The sequence below is a fragment of the Pimephales promelas genome, chromosome 8 (assembly GCF_988280905.1).
Source record: "Pimephales promelas chromosome 8, fPimPro1.hap1.1, whole genome shotgun sequence".
Classification (NCBI taxonomy): domain Eukaryota; kingdom Metazoa; phylum Chordata; class Actinopteri; order Cypriniformes; family Leuciscidae; genus Pimephales; species Pimephales promelas.
Window position 1 is genome coordinate 30,402,642 of NC_142776.1, and position 24,542 is coordinate 30,427,183.

Here is a 24,542-nt window from a genome sequence, read left to right on the forward strand (position 1 = left end):
AACACACACACAAACCAACAGAGAAAGAGAGATTCTCCCTCCAGATGTGGTCCGGGTGTGGGAGTTACATCCTTGAGGTTACCAGACATGCTTGACCTTCGAGGGGTGTGAGGTCAAGGGCGCCTCTCCCTTCATGTTGTTTTAGACTGCCATCATTTATTACCATCTGTCAGTCAGGCACAGACTTTAATACCATGGCAGTACTTAGACTCAGACAATGACCTGTGCTGACACACCAAAGCATCATGACAGAGGAAACAGAGGGAAAGTTAGCCAATCACAGAGCAGGGACGCCACTGGATGGAGGGAACATAATGTGAATTCACAACAGGGGTTATGGGGTGCTAAAAGGAAAAATGTGTCAATCATTGACTGGCCGGCTGGCATTTTTCCATCATGTTAGAGGGCAGAGAAGGACAGAAACGAGAATGAGACAAAAAAAAACAGCATTTGTTTTTCCTTAACCTGTTAACAGAAAGGTATTAATAAAATCTATTTTTAGTGTTCTATATAATATATATACAAAAAGACCAAGTTTATAAAGATTATAAAGACCAAAAAGATCTTTAGTGCCGTTTACTGTTCTTTAGAACGTTTACATAATGAGAGCGAATAGGAAACCTGATTTCACTGTGCTTGCTTGTTAAATGTTGATTTAGTGCTTTCTAAAGCATTTACAAGTTAGAATGAATTACATACCTGACAATTTAATGATAGTGTGGATAAGTGGTAACAATCATAATCAATGGAAGCACACTGGCAATCTACTCTTATGTTTAATTCAGTGAGAGTATGCATCGGTACGTGTCTCGGCATCTCTCAGGTACGTTTTTCCTCCAGATGTTCCTCGTCACTTCAGAGGAATGGCACATGTGGGCTGGAGAGTTAGATGGGTGGGAAAGATGTGCTTGTGGTTCTGAGTCTCGAATGCCTTTACAAATGGTGTGTAGATTGTGTATGTGTGTTTGTGAGTGTCTGAGATGAGACTGGTATTGTTGGTGTAGTCAGTGGTGGCAGTGAGCTGTCTGCTCATGTTGTTGTGTGATGAAGTGATCTCATGCTCATTAAAGGCAAAGTTTGTTTAGGAGGTAAAAGAGATGATGCCGTGGTGTTTTCCGTTCTTTCTCTATTTTTGTAAGAAAAGGGTTTCGAATGTAGACGGCCCTAAGGCTCTACTGGTTCTTCTAGACTTGGCCGCTGTCTCTGTCTGTCTTTCTCTGTCTGTTCTCTCTTCTTCTTGTCCCCTGCTGTCTCTCTCATTCCTCTCTTTTTTTCTGTTGTCCATATGGAAATAAATTAATTGTAATTTATTTATTTACGCATTATATATTTCTTTATGTATCTTTATAAATCTAACTGATATTTAAAAAAAAATAATTTTTCATAATTTGATATAATTATGTATTCCATCCAATGAATTAATAGTGAGGTCTTGGGATGAGGTCAGTTCCTGTCCATGCACAGGTGCACGTTTGGAAAAATAAAATTCAGATGAAACTTTCTTTGACTGACATGCTGATATTGCTATAGTGAAATATTTCTGGCTACAATTAATCTGGAAATGTATTTTTAATGAAAAAAAGATTGTCCCTTTGCTTCTTACACAAGAAGGGAATACTCTTGACTAGAGGGAATAATCTTTCAGTCTTATGTTATGTGGATATAAATTGATGTTGATTAGTTGTTGTTTTTTTTAATGAAGGGACCATGCACAATTTTTAACATAAAATTACCATTTCATGTATTATACCGGATTTAGCCAGAGGCTATGGTTTGTATTTTTAAACAAGAGATTAATACATTGATAAGGAGCTATTAAAACAACAGAATGTGTGAACAATCAAATTATTCTGATACTTGTCATTTAACTATTTAAAGCAAGTGTCTCAAACACAGCAAATAGAAATGTTTTATGATCATGAATTTTATCTGTATACAGTTATTTGGTAGGCATATACTATGTACATCTTGACGGACGTGTAAATTCAACTTTATGTGTGTGAAAACATATATATTATGCTACTGTTTAACAGCAAACTTTGAAATAATATTAAAGGCCAATGCAGACATTGATAATATGTTTTGAATTATATGGTATTAACACTTGGGTTGTGCTGTACAAACCTGGCTCACATAGTTTGAGACCCCTGATTTAAAATGTTCTTCTCAATTACAGTAGTTTAACATTGCCACTTATTAGGCATCAGATGAAAGTATTATTTTCTCAGAAGCATGTCAAATATGTCTGCAAGAGGAAGTCTTTTGGGATGGAGCCTGACATGAGATTTCATTAATTGCGGTCTGATTCAGGGCAGTACTTGGACAGGATATTGGATTATTTTCACCTCTGAAGACTTTTAGAGCCTCACATCATAGAAACGTTAAAGCTATAAAGTGAAAATCATCACTCTTACAGACACATTTAGGTTAGAAACCACAAGCATGAGTATTATCATCCCTTGATAGTTTGAAAAATAGTACAGGTCCAGATGATTTTTCTTTTCTTTTTATTGTGGTGATTTACAGCTTGAATCATGAGTCTATCAAACTGCTCCCATTGGAGACATTGCAAAATAGATCCACTAAACCATACCTTTTGCTTGGAAAAATACACAAACAGATGTGAAATTGGAGCGAAAGATAGATTTTGTGTGTATGCCCAAATCTTCAAACCGTTCCACAATTCATAGTCTTTTTGCGAGTCTCCGGTAAGCTGAGAACGCATTGACTTGATAACAAGATGGAAATGTAGATGGGATGTATTGGGGAAAAGAGCGTAATAGGATAAGAGAGGTGCATGCTGGAGAGACGCCAGGAGGAATGTGTTAGGTGTCTGTCTAGAGTCGGCTAACATCTGTTTCTGCGATTTTTGAACGTGATGTCTGCTCTGCCTGCTGATTTTGTTACAGAGAGAATCAAGTGAAAACATATTTACTGCTCTCCAAGCTGCTTCTCTGACGTGCGTGTGTTAGGAGGTTACCCGAGAGTGCCTTGTGTAGTCATTTATATATAAACTTAAAGTAACAAATGTCACTGTCTTCCAAGGCACTTAAAGGGATAATTCACTGTAAATGACCAGTCGTCATTTACTCACCCTTATGTTATTCCAAACCAAACTTTATTCCGCAGAACATGCAATATTTTTTTTTTTTTTAAAGTCCATACAATGAAAGTCAATGGTGTCCAAAGCAACTTTAGACCCCACTTTCATTGTACATTTATCATGTGGTGGAACAAAAAAGAAAGTTAAGTCATAAAAGTTTAGAGAATGAGTAAATATAAATTTTCATATACTGCACTGGCGTGTATTTACATTTTTTTGTTGTTTGTTAGCATTAAATCCGCACATTGTTTGAAGTAGAGTGTTGGACAAACTCAAGCCCACACAGAATCTGCACAGAAACAGAAAACTCTGCAGATTGCTTCAGATTTTGAACATCCGTTATTAGTTATACACATTCCCTACCACTAGCGTGTTTGTTTATAAAAATTCTTTGGATAAATTTGTGTATTGTAGTACTCTTAGCTCTGTTTAACACAATTGACTACAGATTTAAACCCATACAGATTTCCTATCCAAAATAGCTGTGAAAATATGAAAAAGTCAGCATGCTCTACGAGATTTATTTTCCAGCTTTATTTGTTTAGTCAACTGAATAAACCATTAATCGACAGATTTAACACGATAGCCTGGTTAAATGATTATCAGAATAGCAGTTAGCTTTTTAATACAGACGTTTCTCAAATTTAACGTATACTGACAATACTAAAAAGAAAACATTCCTTTTTTCAACAGTCCTGAGAAACCAAACGCAGAAAGAAAGACCTGTGTATTCGAACTTCCTTATCAAAATGTCACAATTAAGTCCTCATGTTGAGACTTTGCCTTACGGTTTCCCACGTCACAACGTCTGAAGACGGATCATGTTGACTTTGCCAATGAAAGCATACCTTATTTATCCCTGTCATTTCATTTTTTTCTTGTTTTTCTTCGCAGGTCGTTTATCACTAGCTTGTTTCATTTGGCTTGTGATTTCAATAAGTTATCCGAACAAGAGACAATCGCATTAGATAATTTCATGGCTGGTTTGGAGTTAATTGGCTGTAACATGGATTAAATGATTGGTCTTATTAAAACATGCAAGGTGATCTATTTTTATGGGGGCACATCTAACCTCTGGGCCTATCTGTTGCAGATGTCAAACCAGCAAATGAAAGAAGATAAATAGGATGTTTTTTCTCCTGCACTGAAGCTTGTTAACTTTTTCTATTCACTGGCTGTGATTTTAAATGCACTTTATTCTCTCGCTTTTCATGTTAATCTCCATCATGCTAATAATAGGAATTTAGCCACTTTGAGACACTCGCTATTCTGTTTCTTTCATCTGCTCCTTCTGTTTCTGCTGGATATTGTCAGCTAAAGTGCCTCTAGAAGAGCTGGTGTTGGACGGGGGCGCTTAATGCAACAAAGGAAGAGCTGAACTAAAGAGAAGTTCAATGCCACCTCTCTGCGCAAATCACATGATCTTTGTTATCAGGGCTCAGAGATCATAGGGTCACTGGAAAGAGCTGCCCACTTGTCTGTCAAAATGAAAAAGAGGGCTTTAGCCCTAAAGCTCATGGTTGCCTTTAGTGGGCGGGGTTAGCTTGTCTGTCACCATGAACTGCATAGAGGCAGTAATCCATTGGCTTGTCAAGCTGTCAATCAGCTTAGCATAGCTTGGGGTATTATGTATTTATGCAGAAGATAAAAGCGAAATAGAGACTGCTCTCTTAATCAGGGAATGTTTTTCAATATGCAATGACTTTGCATTTCTTTTTTTATTGAAATTCTTCCTTTATTGAAATTGAGTTGTTGTGGGTTGGTTTTCTCCATATACTTCTTGTCAGTGTCTAGAGGTGATGGCCCATTTGCATTGCAATTAAGTCTAGAATGTTCAACCTGCCAAAGACCACTTTCATTGCTTATCACAAATTCATTCAGAGGAGTGAAAATATAGCTGTCTGTTGACAGATAGCTTCTCTATGGAAAATGTGGACAAATGGGATTTGAACCAGATTTTTTTTTCATACTTTAAATGGTTCAAATGTAAATAACTTTGACTTTAAAATCCACTTTAAGATTCAGACATGCGATTTAATTATATTTCTGCTGAAAACACAATTTTACTCTGTTTGTATTAATTGACTGGTATTGCAGCTTTGCTAATATTGCTTATGATTTACCACATTTGTTAGGCGTTTTGGTTAATTAATCATTTAAATGCAATACGGTTCATTATAGGAACTATTTCTGTGACGTTGCGTCAACACGTTTGACTTGGTATTTACCAAGTCAAGGAAATAGGAGATAAATATGATGTTTAGATGCAGTAGAATTTATCATTATCTATAAAATGCAAAAACAATAAAAATGTCAGTATGTGTGTAAACCTTTTATATTCTTCATTTCTACTTAATTTCTAGTGAATTTATTCTAATTCATTGTCTTAAAGATGGCTTGCTGCCGTCGGCATCAGGCCTTATTAAATAGAGTCATTCCTCGCAGGTTTTTTTTTTTTCTCACAGGCATTTGAGTGCCTAAAGTGGTTAATATGCATTTTGACTGACACCTCCTATATGGGGGGTGGGGCTATGCTTTCCAATTCTTATGGTCTCTCTCCCATGAGACTGAGCTACATATGTTAATGTGTTTTAGTGTGCACACGTGTGTGTTTGTGTGTTTGCATGCGAGAGCATGAGAAACGGTAAAACAATGAGAGACATTGATGCGTATTGGTTGTTTTATTACACTGTATGGTGGCACTGCCATCTCATGCTGTGTCTTTGAAAGCTTCTGCTTTTGAAAAAGCATGGCAGGGTGCACTGAAGAATCTGTGCCTTTATACTAAATTATTTTTGAGAATGTTATGGTCTTTAAATGATGCTGCACTGCACTGACAATTAGTGAGGGTGTAAATTTACTCAAGCCACATCTTAACACTTACATTGCTGTTCAAATTTTGGGTTCAGAAAGGTTTTTTGTTTGTTTGTTTGTTTTCTTAAAATAATTGAATAGCCTGTTCTATTTGGCAAGGGTGCAGTAAATTGATCAGAAGTGACAGTAAAGACATTCATAATGTTATAAATCATTCCTTACTTAATTATAAAAATAATTAAAAACTGAAAGAATGTATATATCCACAAAATTATTAAGCAGCACACCTGTTCCTAACATTTGCTAATAATAAAAAATGTTCCTAGAGCATTAAGTCAGCATATTACAATGATTTCTGAAAGATCATGTAACACAGAATGCTGAAAATTCAGCTTTGCCATCACAGGAATAAATTACATACAAATAAATTTAGCCATAGTGATCATAAGAGACTTTTTTTTCAAAAACATTAAAAAAAATCGTACTAACCTCAAACTTTTGAATGTTAGTGCATTAAGAGTTCATTCAAATGCATATTTTGAAACTTAATTACACTTCATTACTCTAAAAATGTGCAAAAATGTAACCTTTTCGAGGTTGTCAATGAGGCAGCTTTATAAAACTAAGCTCTCTTTTTTCACACTGAGTGAATAATGGATGTTTTTTAAAAGAATAGTTTACTTTACACAAAAATGAAAATGAAACATCCAATTATACTCATTGATATTCCAAATCTGTTTGATTTTCTTCCATGTAACACAAAAGCAGATATTTAGCCAGGCTTCTTTTATTCTATAGAATTAAATTGATAGTTATTTTTAGTAAACGTTGCCTTGTAATCATGATAAAGATTAATAAAGATTAATAGACTAAAACGGAAAAAACGGAGACCTAACGGAGAAGTTTAGAAATGCTTTTGCGTTTTGAATCTCCGGAGGGCGTTTTAGTGAAGACGGGACAACACGGAGGACTTTAGAAACGATGACGCAGAGGCTCACGCTCGGCTCTATGATTGGGTGTCCTCAGTCATGATGTGTCCTTCCCTGATTCGTCAGCCAATCTTTGACATTTCTAATCTTTGTGTAAACTAGCTGGCCTCCGTTACATTTGCAGAGGTAGCTAACGTTACTTTCTTCTTCATCAAATCTGAGGAATAGTCAATCCGTTTCCTATTTACACCGGCACGTGCATGCCCAGTGTTGGTGAATGGTCACGTGATCCGCGTTTCAGTCGTTTAATGTGGACGGAGATCATTTCTAATATGCTGATAAAACGCTGGTGTGTCGGAAATCGTATTCGTTTTAATTCTCCGTTTTTAAACGAAAACGGAGTAGTGTGAACAGGGCCTAAGGAGGACAAGAAATGACTCTCCAACTTCTCATGAACTCATACTTTGTTTGAATATGCAAGAGGGTAAATGAGTGTAGAGCGACATTAAGATATGCAGACCTTTTCATTCGTGCATGAACTATCCCTTTAAGACTGTTGCCTGTCACATGTTTTTACAGCTTTCACAATCAAGGCAAAGACAGAAACGAAAGGCACTCAATGAATGAGTGGACCGCAACGGCCAAATCAAAGCTTACAGGCTCTCTCACACACTTAATCAGCAGGCGAGCAGCGGCTGCTGCTTTCAGATGCTTGTTTCTCGCCTGTCACATGCCGTTAAGGTCTTCTGCTTGGTTACGGGTCGCTGTGACTATTCACTCCTAGGATGACCTCTTCTTTGTTTCCAAGCAACAGCGGTCAAGTGGATGTGTGTTGAGTATCCAGTAGACTAACCCCACCTTTAATGACCCAGAGGCCTCTGGCTGGAGTGCCAGTGTGTATGATAACCTTTGTCACCCCTTGACCCTGATCTAACTAACCAGCGTAGCCATTGTGTGTTGAATGGTTTTGTGGTGTTAGAGAGATGGCCACCAAACTAAAGCACAATGGATTTGTGAAAAGACAGATTTTCACACCCCAGCAGGTTAATTTAAAATGAGAGGATATTGAACAAACAAAAAATCCTTTCTTTCTTCCAGTTTTATTGAACATGCTTTTCGAGATAATCCTGATATTAAGACTACACCCTGCTATAAGGAACAAAGCTTCTGTAAGTTTGTGATTTGGTAGTATTTCACTTATCCAGATGACTATCTCTTCTTCAGTGAGGTCTCATGTCTTGTGACAGAAATAAACAATATTGCGTGAGTGTGTTGAAATCAGGATAGAAGATTGAATGTCACAGCCTTTTCCATGTTACTTAAACTCAAGTGTTGCTAATTCAAAAACACGTCAAGAGAAGACCAAGACAAAAGTAAGGTCCTTGTGTACGGCTGTCTGAAAGATTGTACTTTCTGAATAGGTCATTCTTGGGTCATGTTGTTGCAGTAGATGTAGCAATGGTCATACAGTATATGAGGCTCATTTATCAATGATGCTCAAATTATTATAAGGAAAAATGTACATATAAATCAATAACAGTAAATCTTTTTGAAAGAAATTGATACTTATCTTTAGATTAATACTTAATACCCAGGAAAAGAAGCAAAAGATAGAAAAATTAAAGTGAGAGTGTGGAAAAAAAAATAGATTGAGTGCAAAGAATTAGAATTATCTGTCATCTCTTTCCTGGTGACAGCCTCACTGAAGAAAGAGAAAGAAAGAATTGATTGATTTTGCAATCAGGATAATTTTTTCTTTTTTTTTTGTCTTTGAAAAGCAAAATGTGTAAGATAATACGTCAAGGTTAATTGAATTTGTCTTTAATTCGATTTAATAATAGTTTGAAATGTTTTTCATAGACGCGTAATTTGGCAATGTTTCTGAGATGAAAAAAATGATGTTTCGACTGTGTTACGGACATGATGGTCAAATGTTAAATTGCCGTCAAATATCACCCCCAGATTTTTTTGTTTAGTTTGCAATTTCAAAGCAGAGCCATCCACACTTAAATTTATGGACTCTGCTTTGGTGATGGTGTGAAACATAGGAGGGAGGACCGATCTGGTGTTGAAACATGTTAAAAAGGAAAAAGATTAAAGGAGAGAAGGAAACAACAGATCTCTGATGGCATTTCTTGTTGGAATGCTTATTTGAAAAGATTTGCCGCAACCATCAGATTGACCAATATGATAATGTTAAACAGGAAGAGGAGCTGCGCTTATCAGTGTCTGTTTGTTGACAACCTCATTTAAGAAGAACCATCCCTGTGATATCAGAAGATGTTGAGATAAACACCTCAAGGTCTTCTGATGAGTGAAAGCTAATCAGTTTCATCAGGCAGCGCAATGTTGGATGCATGCATAAGGAAAAGGTTTTTTTTTTGGTCACGAGAATTCAGAAAAGTTTATGAATGGACTTGCCTGACATACATTTGACATGCTGTGTAGCATGTGAAAGTCGATTGCAAACATCATGCTAGGATTGTTTTTTGCTCACCGTTTTCCACACTTCTTTGGGTTTAACACATAAGAAGGATTGCTAAAGTTTGTTTAACTGTTCACCGAGACTAAACCTCATTCTTCAAGAATATTAATCAATATGAATCAAGAATCGGAGGTGTTGTTTTTGGCTGTGTTCTATCCACAAGGCGAAATGAGAAAGGTCAGGGCTTACCAGACATACCATACATAATAGGCTGTCACATCAAATTCTGATGTAAAATAAATAGGCCATAACTATAGTGTATTATGAGCTATGATCTTGTGAAAACACATTCTGACATCTTTAATAAGCTCTTTAAACTAGAGCAAGGACTTCGGGTCATCGCGCCAAATGAAGCCGTGGCCTGTTAATTATTACCATGTTTCTGCTGTTAGGCTGCTGTTTGTGAGAAGGGAGGAATGAAGATTTTCATCCCATTTTCAGAAACAATGCACTGTAGGATCACACGGGTCAGGGTAACACGCGGTGCTCGATTTGTCGTTGAGTGTGTGTCTGTGTCTGTGAGCGTGATCTATGACCCTCACTCTCACTGAAACTGTGGGCCAAAGCAAACAGTGGCTCCCATCACTCCCTGAGGCGAGACTCCCAAACAAAGAGTCAAACACACTCCTCGCTTCTCTTTCTTTATCTGTGATATTTTGGTTATCTTATTCCTATTGTGTTCTTTTAATTCATCACTGTTCTCCTCAATTCACTCTTTCTTGTTCATATGCTTTATACGTTCTCCTTAGATGAGGATTTTTTCCCCATAGGTCCATGGTACTCAACAGCCTGCATGGTTATGAGTACAGTGACTCTGAAAAAGAATGTGGACACTTAACCCACAATTAAACTTTTTATGTATATTTTTGAATTATATATGAGTATATTTTATAGCAATGTAGGACTTTTCAATCAAAACAATTCACAAATTGAAGGCTGTTATGAAACTATAAATGTGTTATGATGAGTCACTTTTTTTTAGTTGTGTAATTTTGTTTATAATGAACTACACCAGTGGTTATTCTGTGAACTTGAGTGGAACTAACTTCATTCTATACAAGGAACTTCATAGAAAAGCTAGTTAAATATCATTTTAAAAAGTGGCTCAGGTAAGTGAAGTTGCTTCCAATAAAAAATCTAATTATTTCCTTGTACTGCAGATGCCTCTTGGTTTAATATGTGACTCAAATATCCAAAAGCTGTGTAAATAGTGATATCTATTTAGTGTGAAAAGTGTTTAGTGTGAAGTGAAAATAGCAGTATTTTCTTTGAAATAAGTGTAAATAGTAGTTAGATACTATTTGCACTCCAGTACTTTATTACATTATTAAAAAAGTATGCAATATTAACATAGTGTAAAAGATTATATACACTCTGGACAAATGAACAAAATATGGACAAACCCAGATCATATACACTCTAAAAAATGCTGGGTTGTTAACCCAATTTTGGGTCAAATATGGACAAACCCAATTGTTGGATTAAAAAAATGCAATTTATAAATTTAACCCAACAGCTGGGTTTGTCCATATTAGACCCAAAATTGGGTTAAAATAACCCAGCATTTTCAAGAAATGGGTTTGGAGGTCAGTCTTTATTTAACTTTTTTTTACAGGTCCACTTCAGAGATGAAAAGTTAAGTTAGTTTCCAGTCCACTTGGTTTGATATTTTGTTATTTAATGTAATGAAATGCATGTATTTGAAGTATTTGGATTAAGTCTCGAGTCTCGACCACTGTGTATATGTACAGTATATATTGTGGCCCTCTCATCTAAATAGTTTGAATGTGTCCCTCATGACTTTTGAGTTGGGAACTTTTACCACAGGTGGCACTCAGCAAGTTGTAAGTTTGTCTTTTTATTTTGCCCTTATTTGTCATAAGATTTTGATGGACAGATGAGAGAGAAGAAAAAAAGACGTTTTATCTGTGTGGTTTGATTAAATCCTTTACTTTAATCACCCTGCCCTGTCTTCCCAGAAGATAAGGGTAATGCAGTAATCCTCTGTCAGGGATGAGGGCTGTTAAAATCAATGCCTCACACGCATGCCGAACGTGACGGGAAAGTTTTCATTCGGAATCGGTTAGATCGAATCACACACACAACTCAATTTTAGCAGGCAGTGCAGGTAAGGTCTCTCTCTCTCTCCATTACATTTGGTCCACCGTCCTTCAACTGGTCACTCAAATCCATGCGAGCTGTCAAGTGACAGCCCTTTGAAGCCATGAGATAAGACCTAATCTTCAAGTGATCATTTAGGCTGGATAGCTGAAAGTAAAGAATAAAGATCAGTCTCCAAAGATAAAGGTGTGTGTGTGCTTAGTTTAGTCCTCATATAGTACTAAAAACTAGTTGCTCCAGAGACCAGATGTCTTTACTGCTCTTATACACTCTTTTAAAGTCACCATGAAATCAAATGGGACAATTCTTGTTTTTTTTTTCTTGTTTTTTAGTGGAATATTACATGATTGATGATAAATGATTTAAACATGCACAATTGCACATCATTATAATTTAATTCATGTACTCTCAAAAAGCTGTACTCTCTTTTTTTTCTCTGATGATGCGTTTTGTGGCGCATTCACATGAGATCGACCAATGGCAAACCACAATATTTCAATCAATTCCTGATGAACAAAATCAAGTCCCGTCCTAATTTTTTTGTTTTGTTTGAGAAGCTGTTTCACTCACAATAGGGTAGAAAAAACTATCGCAACCTCTGTTTCATACCGACATTCAAACAATTTAATTAGTTCTTACAATTAAAGCAGGTTATAAAACAGTTAAAAACTAAAACTTTATTAAAAAAATAGAAAAATAAAAGAAAGAAAAGTTTGAAGCCATGGCCTAGGAGTTAGAGCATTTGCTCTGACACAAGTCAGTTCATATCTGGTGGTTTACAACACAATCCCCCTACTTCAGGGCTGAGATGTTAAAGATGTTGGGTTATAGTGTGGCAGTACAAAACTCGCTCTCTTTAAAAATATTAACACTTATGTCATGGAAAAAATGTTCTCTTATCATTGCTATTCTCTTTATAGAGATTGTTATTTAACTGCATTATTAGTGCTGACAAAGACAGAGACATGGCTGAGAACTTGTTGGAACATGGTGGACCTGCCCTTGTGCTTAATTAGAATCCTGAAAAGAGAAAGAGATGAGGAATTCTTGCTATGTGCCAGGAATGCCCACACAGGTAAATGAGATTTTATGTTGTCTGCTCTTATACAAAGGGATTTAGCACGGGGCCGCAGAGTAGATTTTGTCTTCTGATAGAACTTTCATATACTGGTACTTGAACGCTGTTTGACGAGTGCTTCTCTGTGGCTTGTACATTCCTCTTGATTACCAAACTTTCCAGTGAAACATTTGCCAAGCTTGACTATTGAATCTTGTGGTAGAATAACTTTTTTGTTGTTGTTAAAATGTAAAAAAAAAAAAAAAACCTAATTCCTGTGACGATTAAGTCTGATTCCTTTTCATAAGACAGTTGACCCAAAACAAAATATGTTTTAGGAAATGTAAATTCTGAGATGTTTTTTTTCTTGTTTGACTTAAGCAAAATTTCCTGAATCATCATTGCTATACAAACCACAAACAATTACCAAGTCAAGAAAGTAAGGCGAGGCCTCGTTATACAATTTTAAAAGTGTTTTGTTACATCTATGTTGAATACATTACTTGTGGTTTTTATGTCGTACATTTTGAAGGCACTTTTCCAGCAATCAGAAATGATATCTTTTTTAAACTCTGATGGTGGTGTTATGTGGTCTGGTGTCTCTTTTTATTATGAAGTGGAAAATGTGACCTTTTGTTTTTTTGGTCAAGACTTTCAGCACAGATCTGTTTCACAATTGAATGGTTGGGGAACTTTTACAGTAAGATTTGAAATTGAAATTTTGCTTGGCCATTCTTTGTTCTGTATGCTTTGCCAACTATCTACAATGCATTATTCCGCCATCCAACATTTTGCAGTTGATTCTCAGGTTGATCTTATCAGAGACAGAAGCCAATATGTTGTGTCAAGTTGTGGCATTCCATTCTCCAAAGGTTTCCTTCAATAGTGAAGGTTTCCAAAGGTACTTCTGCACAAGTGGAACTTGCAACACAGTCCTCCATGGTCATTCAAAGAGAGTGTGCGATGGACTCCATGAACCATAATGTATATTGGTTCATGATAACTGGAGGGATGCATTGTTATAAAAAAATCTGGTTGATGCTGATTTATCATTGTGAATTTAGGCATCATAGCATTATGATAAATGGTTATTCATTTAGATATTTGCTAAAGTTACATTATAGTGTTTTTGAAGATTAACTTGTGTTAGATTACAATAAAACTAATCTAAATACAAAAATGAGCATGCATAGTTAAATATCCAATATCGCTGCAATGCATGGAGGTCTACTTAACTTCCAACAAAAGGAATTAAGCTTGTTGGAGGAAGAGGAAAATAAAGCGTGACACCCCCCGTTTTAGTAGTAGTATTTTAATATAAGACTCGAGGAGGCCCCACGAGAGATCTCTGAGAGCCAAAAATTCTTAAGAAATCCACCCTGTAAAAACAGTGCTGAAACAATAATAATAACAACGGGCCTAGGAATGTATCCAGGGCATTGGACCTTAGGGAAACCCTCCAGCCAGTTCAGCAGAGACTGCAGCCATATACATACAGCTTGTACAAATGCTGTTTTATTGAGGAACTACTGTGATTTGGCAACACATACTGTGTTTCGATTTATTGTATGTGAGCCCTTTTAGCGTTTGTGGATTTGGAGCATGGACATGCATCCAGTAAAAACCCTATTATATTTAAAACAATCTTCTGAGGTGTTATGTATTCAGGCTGTTTCTTTTATTTTGCTTCCCTTATTATCTTCAATAATTTTAATAATCCAACAGAGTTGGATTTCATGCCATTTATTGTACTGACCAGTTCAATTGTTCCATAAGAATTCCAGAAACTACTGTAAATAAAACAAATGGGCAATAAAACAGTGAGACCAGCAGTCCCGGTGGGCTAATGAAAAGCCTCTGTTCTCCTTAGCTTAGAATTGTGGGTCTCATCTGGGATGCAGATCATCATTTCTGCAGAGTTGTTCAGTTTAATTGCCCATAACCAAGAGTTTGCAACACAGCTACATTGGCTACTTTTTGGTAATCAACGCCTTCAAGTTCAAGGCGTTGACACTTGCTTACAAATTGACCACTGGCTCAGCTCCCTCTTACTTTCACTCGCTCCTACGAGTCTACATCCCTACCAGAAGCCTACGATCGATCAATGAGCGACGGCTCGTGGTACCATCACAAAGAGCCACAAAATAACTCTCCAGAACATTCTCATTCATGGTTCCATGCAGGTGGAATAATCTGCCCATCATCATCCGGAATGCAGAATCCCTGACCGCATTCAAAAGACAACTGAAAACTCATCTCTTCCGTGAGCACTTAATATGAAAAAAAAAAAAAAAACTTTAAATCCTTACTTGTCTGGTTTATACTACTCTGAGCAATGTTTGAACTTTGAGCACTTCTTGTGTTGTTATTGCCTCTTCATGATGACTTGTTTGATTTAGTCCTCAGATGTAAGTTGCTTTGGATAAAAGCGTCTGTTAAATTACTAAATGTAAATGTAATTCCACCCCAAACCCACACAGACGGTTGAGCTGGAAACTAGTTTGAAGCGTTCATTATTTTTGCTGTTACATTTAGTTCTGCTAGAGGCATAAATGCCACTTCAGCATTTCCATAACCATATAAAAAGTAAAAAAAAAATAATATATATATATATATATATATATTTTTTTTTTTCTTTCTCGTGTGTCACTTTCAATAAAAGCTTCTGCTAAATATAGAAATGAAATTGACTTTTTATTTTTTATTTTAGAGCTGAAGTCTACTGGAACCGCCCATCACTTTGCCTTCCTGCTTAACTCGACGGACTATAGAATCCTTCGTATGGACGAGGACCATGATCGAATGTACGTGGGCAGCAAGGACTACATCCTGTCTCTTGACCTGAATGACATCAACAAAGAGCCCCTCATTGTAAGATTTTTCAGTTACACCAGACAAATTGCAACAAACAAAACTATACGCAAGGCTTGGCAGTAGTAAATTTGAATCTCTTCCCTGGATTAGGATGACTGTTTATTTATCACTGTCTTTCTCCTCAGATTCACTGGCCTGTGGCTCCTCAGAGGAGGACCGAGTGTGTCCTCTCAGGGAAAGACATCAATGTAAGAAATGTACCACAGCATTTGTAAATCCTAAACTAGTTATTCCAGCATGAGAATGTAAGCATCTGGAAGTGTTGTTTTACGATGACAGCATCACTGATCTCCTTCTGTTCTGTGTCGTCAGGGCGAGTGTGGTAATTTCATCCGTCTAATCGAGTCATGGAACAGGACTCACCTGTATGTGTGTGGAACGGGAGCTTATAACCCCATCTGTACCTATGTGGACAGAGGTCAAAGGGCACAGGTAAACTATCATTCGCAGGTCACCTGCTACCATTTGCAGGTCAAGGGTTCAAACTGTTGGCTACCTTATTCAAAAGGTATTATGTCATTAGAGAGGAATGTTTCCCCACCCTAGAACAAACAGGATAATCTTTACCACCTGCATGTCTTTTGACACTGTTACTTAAAAACTCTTCCTAGTGTTTAGGAGGGTAATATCGTTTAAACAGTCCTAATTCCACCTCCCTTCTTTCCCATCTCCACATCCCATCATTAACCACTGACCATGGGAAAATTGTTCAGAAATGTGTTTATACATACTGTGGTGGAAAAAAAGATAGTGAAAAATGATTCAAAATCATGTGCTCTTTTCTTGGTTACTATTCAAATATAAGCAAATTCGGGACAGTAATCATGTGAACCCTTTTTTTTTTTTTTTCATTTTTCAGTCACATTGATTTGTAATTAACAAAACTTTTTATGAAATTAGAAAAATTAAAAATGAGCATTTTCACTGGTTTCAGGTTTTCGGATCCTGCTGTATTTGTTTGTGTTTAATGGGGCTCTGCAATATGCATATCTGTTTCTTTCAGTTCATGTGCTCACAAGGTTTCCCAGCATGTGCATGTTTTAAAATACAACTTAACATCTGCTCTTCTTCAACATCTTCTTTGTCCTCTATGGATACACCAAACTGCATCTTTCTAGCATATCAGCAGCTTCCTTCTTTGGACACAGTCTGGGATGTTCTCTTGGGTCCTAATTGAATCCATAGAAACAGGACTTTATTGAGGCACACCCCTTGTTTTATAGGGCTTTCTCCAAGATCAGATGCCTCGCGCAGGAGGCCGAACCAGTCGAGCTGCAGACCCTAGTGCCTCACCAGAACCATACGCACCCAAGGTGGGAAATGAACTCTTCCCTTTGTTGTGAACAATGGGATTGAAGTCCTTTTTTGCACTTTATTTTGGACTTATTTTTTCTTAAGATGCATTTAGGTTTCTTGAATCTTGATGATTGGGTCTTTTTTTCACTTAGGAGTTTAGGGAAAGGTTCTGTTCTCACTGTATTTGGTTTTTCAACTGCTGGTTTTCTTAGGCGTTGAGAGAAACAGCAGAGTAACTGTTGTCTTTAGAGCTTGTCTTTCTCAAGTTTGCCTACACTTGTCCAAAGCCTGCCTTTGGCACAGATATAGCAGAACGTGCAGGGATTACTCCCACACCCACACTCCATCATGCTAAAAAGTGGTTAGTCAGCACAGAATTGATCGGTGGCTTATATTACATTTGCGGTATGCATGTAAATCTTACAAAGGATCCAAAAAATATTTGTATATTATCCAAAACAAGTCCTTCGTTAAGACTTGAATCTGCTGAATTGCTGATATATTTTTAACGGCATGTTGTAGATGTCCTTCTACATCTCTGCTTAGATTTTAATTCATATTAGACATTTCCACTTGCTTTAGGCTACATATTTGATGCAAACACAGCCGTAACCATACTTAAAAAACTTTTTTTGCTTCTTTTTGACTGTAGCTAGCATGCAAACTGCATGGAGTGAAGCTTTTAGCATAAAGCAAGATCATGTTTTCCTAAATACCAGAATTGAATAATTGTCACTAACCCAAAGAAGCCATATAGACAGTTTTATATCCGAATGTTGAGAAGCTGATTGTGAGAAACTGAAAATTTTCTTTGGCAACTACCAAGAACCTTGGAAACTTTGGATTGTGCCATTAATTTCTTTCTTCTGGGCAGTTTTTCACCTGCTCCCTTTTGTCAAATGGCAATGTATTGGTGTTGGCATTAGACAATATGTAAGACGCCAACATTAAAAAAAATCACACACGCAATAGGTTACCTAAACCATATTTCAGTTTTATTAAAGCCCCTACTAGTTATTTTTCCATTTATCCCAGAGAACCTGTCCACATTTCACTTCCTGGCTATACCTTCACACACTCTCAAACATTGGAAAGAGAATCAATACTGCTTATCTAATGTGATCAATTGTGCTCTCGTTAATGAAGCCTTCATGCTCTCCCCATTCCAGGAATACATTTTCCGACTGGAGCCTGGTAAAGTAGATTCTGGGAAAGGGAAATGCCCCTACGACCCCAAACTAAACAGCGTCTCAGCTTTGATAAGTACGTACCTCTCTTTGTCATCGTACTTATACAAAGCATCATTTCTTTTGTTTCAGACTTAGATGAGCTCATTTTTCTCAAGTTAATCGGTCTACTTCTCTTTATCTCCCTTATGCTCACTCCATTTTGGCAGATGGCCAGCTGTACGCCGGCGTCTACATTGATTTTATGGGAACAGACTCGGCCATCTTTCGCACATTGGGCAAACACACAGCCATGAGGACCGACCAGTATAACTCCCGCTGGCTCCACGGTATGCACAAAATGTTTGAACCATGGCGTACCACCAAGAAAAGTTCTTTGTTTGGTGGAGAATGTGCCAGATATGAATATTCAACACTGATCCTTCATCCTACCTCCTGCACACCAACCTCATTTTTAATAAACTTGGTAAAAAAAAAAAAAAAACATTTCCCTCAAGCAATTACTGCTTAGTTAAGCTCAATCCTTGACCTTTATCAAGATGCCCTGCAAGAATTTCACTAGTTGTTTTTTTTTTAAAGAAAATTATATTTATTTTCTTATAAATATAAACCATAGATTGTTCCATCTAGACTGGGTTTTTTCTTGAATTACATGTGACTCTTTGGCACAGATTTTTTACTTTAGTTATGCCTTTTTGGCCACTAGTGTTTACTGTAATCATCACAGGCTTCAAAGAAAACTTTTCAGACTGTTCAGTATAGTGAATGAGAGGGTAGACTTACAGTGAGAGAGGTCATCATACACTTTGCATTAGTTGCACTTTTTTATTAAATGTTATCTAATATCATCTCTTTGCTCTTCTTTTTTCCCCTCTTTGCCTTTTGCTCCATCTATGATTTATCTCTTTTGCTGTTTTTTCCCCTTCCTATCCCTTTTTTTCTTTTTCCTTCAGATCCAACATTCGTCCATGCTCAGCTCATCCCTGATAGTGCAGAAAAGAATGACGACAAGCTGTATTTCTTCTTCCGTGAGAAAGCCTCTGAGATGGGTCAGACTCCCATGGCTCAATCCAGGATTGGCAGAATTTGTTTGGTGTGACATTTTCTTAACCTTTGTCTTTTATTACAGTGCAACATATACTGTATATCCTTATTGGAATAGTTCAATTATTTGCCTTCAGACTTTCTTTCTTCAATTATACACAATTTTAAAGAATGTGCTTGCACTTTTCCATGCAGTTATAAAGAATGAGGACTGGAGCGTTTAAGTCTTCAAAAATAACTATGAAACCATCACAACATGGCACATTGCCACAATATGCAATAGCATTGTGTGAATAACAGTCATTTTTCTTTGATAATCATCACCTTCCAGTAAGAGCATCCAAATAATTGAGTCAGTGAGTTGAGCTCAATAACAGGATTACTCTTCTTCAAGAACAAATTAGTTAGATTGGTTTTTGTAAACTTCATTGTAAATAACTGACTCGAGTATGACTCATTCACATGGGAAATTTCTACATCTCGAACACGCCAAAGAGAATTGGGGGTGGGGTGGTCTGTCAATATCATATTTCTTTATTTTTAAGTTTCGGTCTTCCTTACACAAAGCTTTCATATGGCTTCAGAAGACTCCAAATTTGTAACTGCACAGAAAAGTAATTTTTTTCAAAATGTTCAACCGAAGAAAGCAAGTCACATAAATGACTAAATGTGAATAAACGTATTCCCATTCAATATTCTTTTGAATGTATTCACTATACATTTTTCAATTATTGGATATTCCTATGCTGAACATAAATCATGTCCTACAGGATTGTCAGATTCTGTCCTCAGTTCCATCATTGTCCAATGCCTCCTACGTGAGCAACCGCTTGTTTCTTGGTTATTTTTTGCTGTTTTAATGTGAATCAAAGAAGCATGTTTGTAATAAGTGGGTAGCTGCTGGCGGCTGGTCATCGGGCATCGCTGCGTCTCATTATTGAAGTTGGCTGCTGTCCATAGCAGATGGGGCTGCGCAGTGCTCAAAGCCAATGTTTACAACCTAGTCACAGCCAGTTAATACAAACCCACAGAAATAGCCCAGAGAGAGGGACAGATACTGATGTTAAGAAATGTCTCTATTTCACAGATACGGGTGTCAAGGTGTCCATCATATCAAATTTTACAGCTAGAATCTGTGTGGTGTCTAAGTGATTCTTTATAGCTAACATGACCTCACTTCCTCTACAGAATGATGATGGAGGACACTGCTGTCTGGTAAATAAGTGGAGTACTTTCCTGAAGGCTCGGCTCATCTGCTCTGTGACCGGCTCTGATGGCATTGAGACACATTTTGATGAGCTCCGTAAGTCTCTCTTTTTGCTAAGTCATTTCCTGAGACTGGTGTTGAATATTTTACATAGTTGATCTTTATGATTTCAGATCTTTTTTTTTTTTTTTGGACTGCTTGCATTTGATTATTTCTAACAGGATATTTTAAATTAAATACAAGCAGTCCAAGTGGACAATTCAACTATTCTACTAAATATTTGATAAATCTTTGTCTTAATTAATTTACCTTTAGGACATTTTCTGCTGTTTTGTTTCTATGGACATGTCTTGTATTACAAAATAAAACAGCTTTAACATTTGATTGACTCCACGTATACAGTGAGGTGTTCACCGAAGGCACATTATAATCAGTTCTGTTCATGTTCACGGTATACTTGCTGAAATAAGAGGCCTCTTATTTCAGGATAGGGCATGATAAAACTCATTTGTGGAAACCGTTCATGTCTGATGGTTCAATGGATATGTGTCTCCAGAGGGTATAACTTGGAAAAAGTAATTTCCTCTCTTTCCTGTATGTGCAGCGTCTAGCACTTGTGCTTTAGCGTGAGATGCCACAAGGGCCTGTGAGAAATATAAAGTGGCAAGCAGTTCTGAGTAGTTTCTGTAGAGCTTTATTGAGGATAAAAAGTTGTCTTAATATAAACATTTCTTATTTTTGTGGTTTGTCATTATGCTACATACTGTACATGATTGTGCATTTATGTGCACATGTGTGAAGTAACGCATACATGTAAGTCTTAACTGGCTTACACAAAATGAAGTCTTTCCCGTTGTGGGATAGTTTGATTGACAGGACTGAAGAGGATTGGCTGATAAACCAGCTGTAACAGCTTCAGCCACTCTTAAGAGGCAAATGAATGTAAGCGCATGAATGCTGGAATTTTATTGCTTTTGCAACGTGCATAAATTGAGTAAGCGACCGTTCTATGCGCTTCATTTCCCAGCCCCTGTAACAGCACACAGGGTACCCTCAGGACTCCTTTCCCCGTCTCTGCCCTCTCTTTCTCACTCTGGTTGGGCATTCACCCTCCCTCGGTCACTGTGTTTGAGGAATGAACTTGTCAGTGGAGTTTTTGACTGCATGGATGTTTTCCCTTATCCTCAGAGGGCCAGTGAGGTTTTATGGGTTGTTTTTTGTGGCTTGGCTAGAGCGAGATTTGTCCGCTGTAGTGTGGGATTTTCCCTCAGCGCTTGATTACTTAGTCCGTTTAGCCGTGACTATCCATCTGAGGTCATCTTCTTTCTGTTTTTGATGGGACATCTGTCTATTCTTTTACCACTCAGCCTCCATACGTTTTAAACGTTTCCTTCTTTTTCATCTCTCATCCCCCTTACAATGTCCCTCAAGAAACTGCTCTTATGGTGAACCCCCAAAAGAACGGTCCCACTCTGCCCATTATACCGTTTCTCCCTCTGGCCTTGTTCCATCTTTCTCATTTTGGCTAGCATACCATCACTGGTCCTTTGTGGAACAGTTGATTTGTGTCGAAACAAGCGGGAGAACATCAAAAACCGAGACAAAGACAGAGGAGGGATTGTCCTCTCAATGCAAAGTATTTTGTGTGATGTAATTGAACTGAGATAGATTTGATTGTCTTCCCACATGCACTCACAGACGTCTGACTTTTTGCACACTTTGCTGACATTAAGCCACAGTAATTTCAGTGTTTCAGTGTTAAATTGAGCTACAAAAGTAATGAATGTTTTCAAACAGGTTTTTCTGACAATTTGCTGACAAAAGATTGTCAGACAATTTCTGACAATGTTCCATTGTTCAGGAAAAACAAGAAGTCCCGCCCCCAAACTTGTGACTTTGGTGTAGCTATTGTTGCAATACGGGACCATAAATAAAGCTCAAAATTGGAATTAGTGTGTCAAAAATGATAGTACATTGAAAAGTACAGAACCCCTAAGTGGATAAAAAAGAGATATGAGGAAAAAGAACAGCACATTTCAATACTTGTGGGTTCTTTAGCAAAAGTATTTCATTCCCCCCAAGAAACTTTGCATTTGTTTGCAAAGCCTTTTCATTCTCTCAGGAATTAAATATAAGAAATATAGTTTTTTTCACTCACCTCATATTATTTCAATTACAAATGTTTTGCAAGCGCTAAGTTTCTCAGGTTTGCATAAGACTGCCAAATGCAATAAAATATATTTTTTTCTCACATCTAATTTTTTCTACCACCTTTTGAGGCTCCATAGAAAACAGCATGAAAGAGGTGCCTAAACGGCATTCAATTTCCAGTGAATTTTCAGTGTGCTAATATTTCAACGCATTCTCATCCCAAGGCGTCATATACTGACGCTTTTGCCCTTTAGCATCAATATGGACAACACACCAACACACTTCGGTTATGGGTCGGTTTAGGTCTGGGTTAGGGTTAGACCACTAGGAGGCGCCTTCTGGCTTATTTATATCTGCGTCTCATATTGACACTAAAGGGTGCCATGTGTGTTAGATGTCTACGCATTGGCAAAAGCGTCAGTGTATGACGCCTTGGGATGAGAACGAGCTGAATATTTTCAGCGAAAATATTTATGAATATTTTCATATTTACGGGCTGAGAGTTTGTGACTGTTTTTTGTTTTACTTTTTCCGTACAAAAGTAGTGAGGAAGGCAATAACGAAGCTGCCATAGCAGATTTAAAATTTTAAAAACTCAAAGGGGCTGATAGCAGAAATTAGCAAAACAGTTAAAATTGCTATCAGTTAGCCTATAGCTGTCACAGAGACTAATGCAATTTTCTAAGGAAACCTATTTCAGTGATATCAGTCAGGTAGTAAGAATGTTTGGTTATATTCAAAAACAACTAATAATGAATTAGGCTAGATGCTGAATGTTTCAAGGTGCTATGCATCAAAGGAATCTGTGGTATCTAGATGCAATCATATGTCCCATTACCTGCTCACTGTCTCACTACATACTCAAACGAATTAACTTTTTTAATGTCAACACACTTCAGAAGTAGGTGAATTTTAAATCCAGGAACTAAAGTAATTCAATCTTCCTTTCAGGGGACGTGTACATCCAGAAAACCCAAGACATCAAGAATCCCGTCATTTACGGCGTCTTCTCCGTATCTGGGTGCGTAAGTTCACAACGGTCTCTCCCAAAATATGAGATCCAATCCTCACTTCTCCTCGATGCCTCTTACTAATCAGGCCACTTATCAGATTGGCAAAGGAGCTTGAATAGATTTGCTTTCATATTCACACTCCAGTTGCCCACGGGGCAACACCCCCATTTCTCCACTGCCGAAGACTGTCTCTAACATACTGAATAACAAGTGTTTGGCAGGCTTCACAGACAGTAGTACACGTCCTCTAACAGCACAAAGGAAGAAGCTTTTCTGCGAATCTGAGATGTGATATTCTCATAAGGACTTATCTACATAATACCACCACTATCAGATGCAGTTATGAGAGGATATTCGTACACGCTAAAATATTATACAATGGCCTCAGAGGAAGCTGTCAACATTTTAGATGAGGTTCACATTCTAATCATCCAGTGTAAATACACAAGACTGTGTGTGTTATAACAATTCACAGTCTAGCTGTAGATTAAATCAGCGAAACCCTCAGGCTATGTCTGAGCTCTTTAAACCCCAAAGTACCATTGTTGGTGATAGTAGTGGATACTCTCTCCATCAACTGCTAGTGATTTCACAGCTCTATCTGTCCCTTTGTCTCTGGTTCTCTCTCCTCTGCCTCTCTCAATCCGGCATTCCCGACTCATTTAACATCTATTCTATGAAATACAGAGCTGTCAAAAGTGAAAATCTTCTCAACACATCAATCTTTGTCTTTCTACATCTCTAGGTCTGTATTCAAAGGTTCAGCAGTATGTGTGTATTCAATGGCTGATGTCCGCATGGTCTTTAATGGACCTTTCGCTCATAAGGAAGGGCCAAATTACCAGTGGGTTGCCTACCAGGGTAAAATCCCTTACCCCCGACCAGGAACAGTAAGTGTCACAAGTAACATTTAGAATAATAATGTTTGAAATTCTTAGAAGCTGATATACATTTGATGTTATCTTTCTAATCACAGTGTCCAGGAGGGACATTCACCCCCAAGATGAAGTCTACTAAAGATTACCCTGATGAGGTTATCAACTTCATGCGCAACCATCCCACCATGTTTAATTCTGTATATCCAGTCCATAAGCGCCCCCTAGTGGTCCGTACCAATGTGGATTATGAGTTCACCACCATCACAGTGGACCAAGTGGCTGCAGCTGATGGCAACTATGAAGTTCTTTTCTTAGGAACAGGTGAACTTACTACCCATCTACACATTCAGATGGCTTGTTGAGTTATATAGTTATATTTACAG

The 24,542-nt window shown here is 37.4% G+C and overlaps 1 protein-coding gene across 1 annotated transcript in view; it reads left to right on the forward strand.

The window, feature by feature from the left end:
• Positions 1-24,542, forward strand: part of sema3fa (sema domain, immunoglobulin domain (Ig), short basic domain, secreted, (semaphorin) 3Fa) — a 44,191-nt gene that overhangs the window by 13,746 nt on the left and 5,903 nt on the right. Inside the window, exons 3-13 of the mRNA XM_039689454.2 lie at positions 15,220-15,380; positions 15,509-15,571; positions 15,696-15,815; positions 16,607-16,696; positions 17,849-17,942; positions 18,076-18,195; positions 18,820-18,959; positions 20,099-20,213; positions 23,220-23,289; positions 24,027-24,171; positions 24,258-24,480. Of these exons, the coding sequence (XP_039545388.1) occupies positions 15,220-15,380; positions 15,509-15,571; positions 15,696-15,815; positions 16,607-16,696; positions 17,849-17,942; positions 18,076-18,195; positions 18,820-18,959; positions 20,099-20,213; positions 23,220-23,289; positions 24,027-24,171; positions 24,258-24,480 (1,341 nt within the window). The remainder of the gene's footprint in view (positions 1-15,219; positions 15,381-15,508; positions 15,572-15,695; positions 15,816-16,606; positions 16,697-17,848; positions 17,943-18,075; positions 18,196-18,819; positions 18,960-20,098; positions 20,214-23,219; positions 23,290-24,026; positions 24,172-24,257; positions 24,481-24,542) is intronic.